This window comes from Tiliqua scincoides, chromosome 1 (assembly GCF_035046505.1).
Source record: "Tiliqua scincoides isolate rTilSci1 chromosome 1, rTilSci1.hap2, whole genome shotgun sequence".
Classification (NCBI taxonomy): Eukaryota; Metazoa; Chordata; class Lepidosauria; order Squamata; family Scincidae; genus Tiliqua; species Tiliqua scincoides.
In genome coordinates this window covers 21,577,145-21,589,150 of record NC_089821.1, presented here as the reverse complement: position 1 = coordinate 21,589,150, position 12,006 = coordinate 21,577,145, and the positions used below count along the sequence as shown (strand labels likewise).

At 41.4% G+C, this 12,006-nt stretch overlaps 1 protein-coding gene across 2 annotated transcripts in view; it reads left to right on the top strand.

Moving 5' to 3' along the window:
* The window catches only part of PALS1 (protein associated with LIN7 1, MAGUK p55 family member), an 83,502-nt gene extending 73,737 nt beyond the window's left edge, over nt 1-9,765 (top strand). For both annotated transcript variants that reach the window (XM_066632883.1, XM_066632877.1), the window contains 2 exons: nt 1,862-1,972; nt 5,538-9,765. In XM_066632883.1, coding sequence (XP_066488980.1) covers nt 1,862-1,972; nt 5,538-5,714 — 288 coding nt within the window. In that variant the 3' untranslated portion in view covers nt 5,715-9,765. The remainder of the gene's footprint in view (nt 1-1,861; nt 1,973-5,537) is intronic.
* Nucleotides 9,766-12,006: the final 2,241 nt, after the last annotated feature.

Here is a 12,006-nt window from a genome sequence, read left to right as displayed (position 1 = left end):
AACATATCAGCAATAAAATAAAGCTAGCTGGCTATCTCTGTTAATCCCTATCTCTCACCTGGGTCAGCTTCTTGTAGATCTTTTAGCTCCAGGCTACCTGTGAGGCCAGATGCCCATGTTGGACAATGGAGCTCACAGTGTGTAGGATGTTGCACCCAAAACCTCTGTCCAAGAAGGGGCTGGACCCACCCTTTAGGCCTCATTATTATACTTCTTATGCTAATAGTACTGAGGTGACTTCATACTTATTTAGACTGTCCAATCAGAAACTTTTGAGGACAGAACCTTCTCGAAGTGGGTCTGGTTGCTAGTCCTCTTAGTTCTTACCCCTCCCAACTGGAGATCCACAGCTGCATTTCATCAGCTTGATAAGGCACCATTCTGTCTAAAGGTGCTACATTCCAATGAGTTGTAAATCTTTTTGTCTGTCCTTTCTGGCCAGCAGAGGAGAGACAACAATCTTTGTGTTTGTTTACTCACATTCTTGCAACCTGGAACTGCTAGGCACTTCTCCTTTACTGACTTAGTTTGGTTCAGGCTCCACATGCTAACCAAGGCCTAACATGTACATATTCACGACAGGAACATAAGAACAGCCTCACTGGATCAGGCCATAGGCCCATCTAGTCCAGCTTCCTGTATCTCACAGCGGCCCACCAAATGCCCCAAGGAACACACCAGATAACAAGAGACCTGCATCCTGGTGCCCTCCCTTGCATCTGGCATTCTGACATAACCCATTTCTAAAATCAGGAGGTTGCGCATACACATCATGGCTTGTACCCCGTAATGGATTTTTCCTCCAGGAACTTGTCCAGTCCCCTTTTAAAGGCGTCCAGGCCAGTCACCGTCACCATATCCTGTGGCAAAGAGTTCCACAGACCAACCACATGCTGAGTAAAGAAATACTTTCTTTTATCTGTTCTAACTCTCCCAACACTCAATTTTAGTGGATGTCCCCTGGTTCTGGTGTTATGTGAGAGTGTAAAGAGCATCTCCCTATCCACTCTGTCCATCCCCTGCATAATTTTGTATGTCTCAATCATGTCCCCCCTCTGGCGCCTCTTTTCTAGGCTGAAGAGGCCCAAACGCCGTAGCCTTTCCTCATATGAAAGGTGCCCCAGCCCCGTAATCACCTTAGTCGCTCTCTTTTGCACCTTTTCCATTTCCACTATGTCTTTTTTGAGATGTGGCGACCAGAACTGGACACAATACTCCAGGTGTGGCCTTACCATAGATTTGTACAACGGCATTATAATATTAGCTGTTTTGTTCTCAATACCTTTCTTAATGATCCCAAGCATAGAATTGGCCTTCTACTGCTGCCGCACATTGGGTCGACACTTTCATCGACCTGTCCACCACCACCCCAAGATCTCTCTCCTGATCTGTCACAGACAGCTCAGAACCCATCAGCCTATATCTAAAGTTTTGATTTTTTGCCGCCCTTCCTGTGTGTGAAAGTGCTTAAGAACTGGTTTGAATTCATTCATTCATATAAGTTCTGCCTCAAATATATTCATGTAAATTGTGCAAATTTATTCAAATTTGAAATGCAAATTAATTTTTTTTCCTGGCCCCCGACACAGTGTCAGATAGATGATGTGGCCCTCCTGCCAAAATGTTTGAGCACCCCTGCCCTAAACTAAAAGACTTTTGAGTTCACGTGTTTAACTTGATTAGCTAGTTTCCGCAAGAACTAACTGGTTTTCCTGGATAGGTGTTTTGCATAATTATAATAGAAATTGACTATTTCTATACAATGTTGTTATGCTAAAATTTGTACTGGCAGTAAATAATTTATATGAACAATCTATTTTTTCCTATATAAATATAATAATTAGCGCAAATTATATTTCAGTCACTGAGGAGCCTACGAAACTCAGACTTGAAACCATATATTATCTTCATTGCACCACCTTCCCAAGAGCGGCTTCGTGCATTACTGGCCAAAGAGGGTAAAAATCCAAAGGTAATATTCATATGCAATGTTTGTAACACTGATGGCGAACCTTTTTGGTAAGTGTTCCACAAATCCATTATAAGAGCACACTACAGTACATTTTCAGTCCCAACCATCGTTGTGTATATTTGCTTCTACGTTTCTAAGTTTTGTAGAATGCAGCAGCTAGATACTAAGAATAGAAGAGGAAGGCCGGATTTTAGATTTAACTTGATTCCGGAACCCAGTCTGTGGGCTAGTGGGGGTGAGACTCTTGCTTATGCTGGTTTTGGAACCTGCACTGTATATTTTGCCACACTTAAAACTACTTTATAAATCTTTAGTTTTGAAGCATAAGCCAGATCTGATGCATACCTGACCCAGGGCCCAATCCTATCCAATTTTCCAGTGCCAGTGCAGCCATACCCATGGGGTGTGCACTGCATCCTGTGGACGGAGGCAGTCACAGAGGCCTCCTCAATGTATGGGAAGATTTGTTCCCTTACCTCGGGGCTGTATTGCGACTGCACCAGTGCTGGAAAGTTGGATAGGATTGGCCCCCATTTATCATCCTGGGTAATAGAGCTAATGGGTGCTCACAATGCATCTGCATATCTCCATTGATATTTGAAGGTGCATCAAACCACTTCAGTAGGATTTGGACAACCACTATAATACAGATGTGCATCCTGATGCAGGTGGTAGTAGACTAAAGGATGTATACTCATTTGTAACACTTCCATCTACAAACAATAATAACTTTATAGTGAATGAATATTTGGAGGGGGTCAGTAGGTGACACAAGTCATTCTTCTAGCACAGGGATGCAAAGCCCAGGGACCACTTGTGGCCCTGGAGGAGTCCAATCTGGCCCGTAGGGAGCCCCCAGTCTCCAGTGAGCCTCTGGCCCTCCAGAGACTTGCTGGAGCCCGGGCTGGCCTGACTCAACTGTTCTCAGCATGAGGGTGACTGTTCAACCTGTTGCATGAGCTGTGGGATGAGCGGCTCCCTCCACTCCTTGCTATTTCATGTCTGTGATGCAGCAGTGGCAGCTGAGGAAAGGCCAGCCTTATGTGCAAGGTCTCTTATAGGCCTTGAGCTATTGGAAGACCTTCATTCAGTCATATAAGTTCCATCTCGAATATATTCATTTATGTAAATTTTTGCAAAGTTATTCAAATTTGAAATGTAAATTCTTTTTTCCCCCAGTCCCTGACATAGTGTCAGAGAGATGATGTGGCCCTCCTGCCAAAAAGTTCTTTTGGGCACTTCTGTTCTAGCAGGTGGCTCACTATAGTTCTAAAAAAAAAGTGTGATCTAAATTTCTATGCTGCTTTTCTAAAAACCCAAAGCTATGTGCAAACACATAAAAATAAAACATTGGAATCAACTATTAAAAACTATAAAAAACATTAAAACAATTTAAAAGATAACAGTAAAAGAGCAGATTAAAATTTCAGTAGCATAATAGTTAAGAAGGGGTCCTTAAGGAGTGCCTCCACAAATGCCAGGCAAAACAGATGGGTCTTCAAATCCCACCAGAAACCATATACTAAAGAGGCTACCTTCAGTTCTTCTGGCAGCTGATTCCAGAGGCATGGCATCATGACCAAGAAGGCCTTACACCTCACTGCCCACCCCACCCCCATCCCCGGCTTCAGATGGTGGAAGTACTCTAAAAAGGGCCCTCTCTGATGACCGCAGGAGACTTGCAGGAATACATGAAGAAAGGCAGTCCTTGAGGTATCCTGGTCCTTTGTCGTATAGAGCTTTAAAGGTCATCACCAACACCTTGAATTGGTCTCGGAAAGGAATGGGCAGCCAGTGTAGCTGCTGGAGATACAGCATAGTAGATTCTGCACGCCTAGCCTCAGTGATCAACCAAGCTGCCTCATTCTCCACCAACTGCAGCTTCTGAACCATTTTTGGAGTAGCACCAGATAGACTACTGTAATGCACTAACATGTCATAAGGGCATGGGCCTTTACCATCACCAGATCCAACTGACACAGGTACTGCTGTAGCCAGCGCACCAGCTGAAGCTGGACAAAAGCCCTCCTGGCCACAGATGCCACTTGAGCCTCCAGGAACAGCTGCATGTCCAGGACTCCAATGCTGCAAACCTGCTCGTTCAGAGGGAGTGCTACTTCATCCAGGGCAAATTGTGGGTCTAATCCTGGATTACTGGGGGTCTAGTTAAGATGAGCTAACTGCTGAGGGCCATTTGGATCCAATGGGATTCTGGATGACCCCCAGATATGTTGCTATTGGCATGACTATCCTTTTGAGGTTCTGGTCAATCTCTGGAATAAGAAGTTGGCCTGACCTGCGATACAACAGTTTGTAAACACTCTATAAACAGTGAAGCAGCAGCAGTAAGCACTAGAGCATGAACAGAAGATAACCTGAAGGTTCCTATCCTGTAAACAGTCAGACTGTTTCTGTTTTATTCTTTCTAGTGATTCAGGTTACAGAACATATTGTGAATTTTTCAGGAACTTTCACTTGGATATAACCACAGGGAATTAACTCTGTAGTGAAGTGTTTGACCAGTGTTTCTACATAGAGCACCCTTCCCTTTATAGTGCAAAATTAGAAAACTGTATGCCCCATTTTATTGTGATAATCATCACAAGATCAGCTTAGATTGCTAGTATAGTGGTTCTCTTCAAGAACTTTTTATTTTGAGAGATTTTTTTCATCCAAGCCACCTAAACCAGTCGTTCAAATCTACTCTCATTTCTTTTCTTTTTTTAACTTTCTTGGTGACAAGAATCATGATTCTAAGCAAACCGTAGGTTAAACTTAAGACCACATAATTTTATTTGAGAAGACTAGCTGTAATCTGGTCTTTACATTACATGCTTAACTCTTCCATATGATTGGGTGTCTTGCCACATAGGTAATATTTTGAAATGGAGAGTTCAAGTGGAGAGTAAATCATGCAGCATTTTCAGCAGCACTAGCAGTATTGGTTGTGAGAAGTAGCTTTTCATGTAATTCCCCCCCCCCATTCATGTAATTTCCCATTTGAATGCTGCTAATGGCATAGAACCCAATCTTGCTGCACAAGTATTGGCAAAACTGGTCCTAAGAGTTTGAGATGCCTAAATCTGTGCAGCAATTTTGCAAGTCTGGTTCAAGTGACGTATAATGCTCAGTTGTAGAAATGCTTTCCTCAGGGTGGATTTTCTTAAGTACACTTTATGTAGAACTGGGAAGCTATAGTCTGGATCAGAAGTTCACATAAGGGATGGTGGGAGTGCTTATTTTTTCCATGCAGGCTATTTTTCTCATCAAAATTGCCATACCCCATGTTTCTCCAGGGGGGGAAAGGTAAAAACTCTTCCAAAGGCCCAATTTTTGATATTTAAACAGCCCAGGGTAAAAGAGAGGAATATACATATCCCATGCATGGAAACTTCCAATTCAAATTGTAGTTTCTTGGAGAAAATATTCACACAACTGAGTGCCACATGTAGTTAGAGACTGGCTTGTCTGTATTGGTAGTACTATCTCATCTGTTTCCCCAAGATTCTGTGTGTGTGTCCACAAAGGTCCACTGAAATCAGTATAATTTCTGTTTCAACTTCAGCCAGAAGAACTACGAGAAATCATAGAGAAAACTAGAGAGATGGAACAAAACAACGGCCATTACTTTGATACAGCCATTGTCAATTCTGATATTGATAAAGCATATCAAGAATTACTTCGTCTGATTAACAAACTTGATACTGAACCTCAGTGGGTTCCATCGTCCTGGCTACGGTGAAAGTACAAAATTCCAAGGGACAAAAGGACTTTGCCAACAGAAGATGGTTCATCCTTGATGTTGGATGACATCCAACATCATTCATAAGCTCTAGTCTTCTATGTGCACCATGTTGAGTGCAAGTGTTGTTTTTTACTGTGCAGTCACAAGTTCTTTTTAGAAATGCTATCTAAGAGTTTCACTACCTTTTTACCTGACATGGACATTCTGACAAAGCCACTACATTTTAAATCATTTGAATAACCTTTCAAGCAACTGCTTTAAATTTAGACTTTTTTTGTCTCAGATTCTTGTTTCTTAAAGCAAGAATATATACTGTCCCTGATTGTTATAAATATTATTTAACACTATTAACTTAATGATCTTGTAGACATAATTGTGATTTACAAACATATCTTTTACAGAATATTGGTCATTGGAATTTAACTGTATAAAAGGGCCACTTTGACCTGGAGTTGCCCTGTTAGGCTTGAATTCATTATTGATATAAAACATTCCATTATCTAATAGCACTGCAATTTTGAAAAAAGTGTGTATAATGTAAATATTTCAAACTTTCTCTTTAGTTACTTTGTAAATCAGATTTGACAGCTTATTAAATAACCCTAAATTCCATGGAAGATGAATTATATATATATAGGCGGATATTTTAGATGCGATATTTTTATGGAATTTTGTTTTCCTTTTGGCTATATGAGTTGTTTGGGAGCCACTGTTATCCCGTGGTAGTGTAGAAAAATTTAGAAGGGAAAGGCTATATTTTTATGAAAATAGACATTCTTATATGGATTTTTAAAAAAGGCTTTGCTTCCTTTAACATGTAAAATGATCTTTTATAACCAAGAAAACTGACACTGGGATGGTAAAACATTTAGAATCTTTTTCCTGTATTTTTATACCTAGGCCCAAGATGTTTCATATCTGTTGGTTATGTAGTAGAGTTAATATTTAAGTAATCGTTATTGCCCTGAATCTAAATGAAACTGCTGAAAAGCGAAATGAGTAATAAAAAATGTGGACCCTGCTAAACTAGAAACTTGGCATGTTCTTTTTCTCTAGGACCAGCAGGATCCCTGATGTGCAATTTAAAATACCAATGAAGTTTCAGATATTATAGCTATTACATTTATGAAGCTTCTCTGATTGTAGCTGCTTTATACTAGTTTTGTTGCTGCTTTACTGGTGGCATCCTAGAATGTGAATATTAATAGTTTTCTTCGTTGTCAATCATAGCTTTTATTTTTATATACTGTCATACACTGGAATTACTCTCAACATGTAGTTGAATATAACTAATAGTGAAGAACTGGGCGTCTTTTCATGTTTATCTTTTCCCCTAAAACATTCAGTAGGACAAATCCAAGCAACTTTGTTACCTTTCTGTGTTCATATTCAAACATTGGTATATGGAGGCTGAGTGGAAAAAGCTCAACATTCAAAAACTTCAGGTCAACATGATATTCCTCTATTTGAAGTATTATGATCCTTCTCCCACCAAGGAGAAAAGTTTGGAAACATCCAATGGCTCTCCTCCTTTGCAGGTCATGTACAAATGGTCTTTAAGTATAGCACATTAATCAAGAGATGTTAAATCACTTAACACTGTGCCTCCATCCAATAAAGCCTTTGGATAAGAGTTAGAAATTATATATGCTGTATTGCACTGTAAACATTAAAAATAGTGATTTGCTGTTCCCATTTTGCCTACAGTGCAAAACTCAAAGATTACTGCTTTGGTTTCATACTGAATACTGTAGTTCAGACACCACAGAGTTACAAAAGCAACACTTCTTACCACTTAAGTCCACGGTTGAGGAATTTGGAATGGACTTTTGAGATCACTTACTACCTTCTCCTCCCCTTTCTTTCTCATAAAATTCATATACACACTGTGATTTGTCATGTCTATACTGATAACCATGTTTAAGCTTGTACTCTGGTATATGAAACCAGAGGACTGAATCTGCTAACAAATCCTGAGTTATGAGTTGCTCTGGTTATAGACATGGTTGTTGGTATAGACATGAAGAACCATGGATGAAGGTGATGGAATTTGCACCAAGGATGATGAGATGCTGGGGAAAGGGAGCATGCAATGCCTTGGTCTGTTCCCAATTGTTTAATTTTGGCTAAAGGATGGAAAGTTTTACATCAGCGCCATTTCTCTGTGGATTACTCAAATGAGTATGCATTGATTGTCCTCACAGAGATGGTGCTGATGTCCATCAGATCTAAACTCATTGAGTTGTACCCCAAGTACCTATTGTGGGAACAGAAGGCACTTCTGGTTGCAGGATGGGGTGAACAATGATTTTTGCCCACCCACCCCCAGTCCCTTACAGCACTCTGCACAGAGTGCAGTCTTTCAGGGAGTACAGAAGTTTCCTTTTGTGAGCTTCCTTCCACTTCCTCTCCTTACAGTATAACCTATCTTTTATTGCTGTGTGAAACAATTCTCAGAACTTTCAGTACCTTAAGTTTAAATTATTGACATTACAGTGGATGCTGATACAATCCACGAGTTCAAGAATAGATGAAATACTGCATTTGGCATATGACATCAGTGTTCTAACAGAGTATTATGTTAGTAAAACTAACCAAGATAATATACTTGTTAATTATTTTGGAGAAAGATGTTTTCCTCTCATCATGAAGGAAAAGTGTTTGAGGAAAGAAAACCAGACATTGGTTCTAAAGCAGGGGTGCCCAAACCCCGGTCTGGGGGCCACTTGCGGCCCTCAAGGACTCCCAATCAGGCCCTCGGGGAGCCCCCAGTCTCCAATGAGCCTCTGGCCCTCCAGAGACTTGCTGGAGCCCATGCTGGCCTGTTGCAACTGCTCTCAGCATGAGGACGACTATTTGACCTTCCACCTGAGCTGTGGGACAAGGGCTCCTTCCACTACTTGCTATTTCATGTCTATGATGCAGCAGTGGCAGCAAAGGAAAGGCTGGCCTTGCTTTGTCCAAGGCCTTTTATAGGCCTTGAGCTACTGCAAGACTGTCATTTATTCATATAAGTTCCATCTCTAATAAATTCATTTATGTAAATTTATTTAAATTTTTAATGTAAATTAATTTTTTTTCACAGTGTCAGAGAGATGATGTGGCCCTCCTGCCAAAATGTTTGGACACCCCTGTTCTAAAGCATACAGTATTCCATATTGCCACAACTGAGAACTGGAGTATTGCATTTGTTCTAGGCTAGTTAATTAGAAAAGAATGTCCTTAGTTGAGTGAAAGATACTGACATATCATGAATGTAATTGTACTTTTTTAAAAAGCTGAAGGGATGACTTCTCACCTTTTAAGATAAGTCTACCTATGAGATAGCCCTAAGTTGTAGGTTGAGATTGCATATCTGCACTCTATTTTGATATGTTCTAAAACTGCACACTAATGTAAAAATGTAAATTTATTTCTAGGCATAAAATCACTGAAAACGTATGTTACCTAATGTATTTTACTTGGTAGTGGCTCATTACTACAGGTACAGGCCAATGTGCCAGAAAATGTACAGGAACAGATTAAAGGACTACTGCAATAGAGCAGTTTATAGGGGTGGTATGAAGTTGTGAGAAGCACCAGGATTGTTCTAAGTTCCAGTTTGTGTCCACACTGCTGTTTGCTGTCATTGCCAGATGGTACATCCTAAAATCATTATGTACTGACAAGTGGAGATGCAAGTTGGCTGTCTTATCTAAAAGCCTAAAGACCTCTGGCATTGAGCTTCATCAGGACAACACCTAATGTTTTGTATAAGCTGTGAAGCAGAGTGAAAGCTCTATAGAATTGGGCTGTATATAACTTTAGCAGCCTTAAAGACCCTAAACTGCATAGTGTAGCTTCACCCATGTAGCTAAATGCACAGAGAAGTGGTTTGAGTTCTTGGGGGCAAACTGCATCATCAGATGTCTGAAATAGGCTTGAGAACTGAAAATCTGCTCTTGCTCTCTAAATGTTTCAGCATAACTTTGATATTGAATTTGGCAGTTTTTGTAATATTAAAATACTTGACTGAAAAATGGAACTTGAATAAAGCATGTGTTTAGTTGATGATTGTCAGTGTCCTTTAGAAGGGAATAAGTATACCTTCTGGAAAGTAGTTGCACCAAAAGGTCACTTACTACACAAAGCCTATGCATACATTAGAACTTGTCTAACCCATTTTTGCCTTGCCTAAAGGTGTGCACATTTGGTGCCTGTTGTGTATATGCAACATTGGGCAGAAATTTAAAAAAAAAATCCCTTTTGTCATAAGGCAGTCCTGTTTCAATGTTTCTTTCTAGACTTTGGAGCATTACCCCTACTTCTTGCATGTAGTGGTTCTTTTAGGCTCTCTCAGGCTACTGCACAAAATGAATATAGCTGCTGACATTCAAGAAGGAAAAGAGCTGTTTCCAAAACTGGGACAGCTTTCAAAGAAGAAATAATATTAAAGAATATTAAACATTAAAATGGTGAAAAGAGAACTTCCCTGTAAGAATACACATTTAGGATGCAATCCTAACCAACATTCCAGCACTTGCATAGCTATGCCAATGGGCTATGTGCTGTATCCTGCAGTCAGGGGGCAGTCATGGAGGCCTCCCTCAAGGTAAGGCAATGTTTGTTCCCTTACCTCGGAGTTGCATTGCCTTTATGTCAGTGCTGGAAAGTTGGTTAGGATTGCAGCCTAATCCAGACTGTGCCGCTGTGGACTGTCGCAAACCTAAGGCATGTTTGCAAGCCTCACAGCCAGGCTGCCACCTGTGCTAGCCCAGCCTCCATGGCTCAGCAGTCTCATGGACCACCAAGCTGTGGCACAGTAAGCAGGGACGGGGCTTCCAGGAAGGGGGGCAGGGGACACGTGACATGGAGGCATGATGCCGGGAGGCACGCCGGTGGAGCTCTGCTCCACAGGATCCAAGGCATTCGTGGAGGGCTCGGCGCCCTACACAAATGCCTTTACCACCAACCTTTTGTTCAGTAAAGTGAGTAGCCCCATTGTGGGGGCTGCTTACCTTACCCAGGAGAAGGGGACGGACGTCCCCTTCTCCTGAGGCGCATCCTGCAGTAGCCCAGGGCGTGCAGGATCTGGCAATAGCTGTTCTCTGTGCCTCCAAGGCTGGGTGCGCCAGGCAGCTCAGGATTGGGCTGTAAGTCTTCTATCAACTTTTAGCCATGTGTTTTTTTGTTATGTCAGTTTTGAAGTTCTCAGGTTCTAGGGCCCCCTTGTCGAACAAGGATACAACAGGAACCAAAACAATCGCTACTGAACACCAAGTCTCTGGGTTCCTTCAACTGTGCTAGAACTCCCCAAGGGGCTGTTGAGTATGGCTATCTAGATAACTTTCATGAATTGTATATATGCCCTACAATTGCCTGTTAGATATAGACAGTTACCTTATGCAGCAGATATCTCCACTGCATAAGGCAACTGTAAATTGTCAGCAATTGCCCATTTAATCCCAGTCTGGTTAAATGAAATAGCATTCGTGGTTGCTTTTACTGTGAAAATGACTCCCAGATTCTTCACTACAAAGATCAATATTTTATGGATGTGGAACTTGATTCCAAGCAGCTGTATGTCTCAAGAAACTTACCAGGCCTCAATGCACAGACAACTTGCTGAAACCTCCACTAGTGAAGACTTTTGTAATCAGCTCTGTAATTTTAAGGCAGCCTTCATAGCATTTTGCTTCAAAAAAAACCATCCCTATCCAGCTCTTTCAAGTGCCACTACCCCAAGAACCTAATCTCTATGCATGGAAAAAAATAGGTCTAAACAGGAGTGTCCTATATTGTTGCCTGGGCAACATAAGATGACACCACCACCACACTAGCTATGCAGCCACTGCTGAAAAGCCTTCCCAAAAAGGGAAGGAAAAAACCTATGGGAAATGCACAGCCCTGTGCAGATGCAGCTTCAGTTACATATTATAATTGCTCTTTTTTGGTTGCAGCCTAAGGCTATAACTATAGATTACACACAACAAAATAATGCCACCAAAACTGGCCTTTCATAAGGAGCAGGATTACTTTCCACAGCCCCCTTCTGTAGCAGCCATAATCCAAAGGGGAGAATAAGGAAATTCAAGTAGGTTAAAGGAAGCATGTGGCAGAGAAAGATGCATGTCAGTTACTTCAGTGGCATACATGAGGATCCACCCACCCCACGGTACCTGCTGTGCCACCCAGGGCTTTTTGCCCAGAGGTGTTCTGACAGCCAGGGAAGTAGCATGCTGCCTTTCTAACTCCATGAAAGCCTTGTAAAGGCCTCAAGCGGGCCAAAAAAATCAACTTTGAGTTTCCC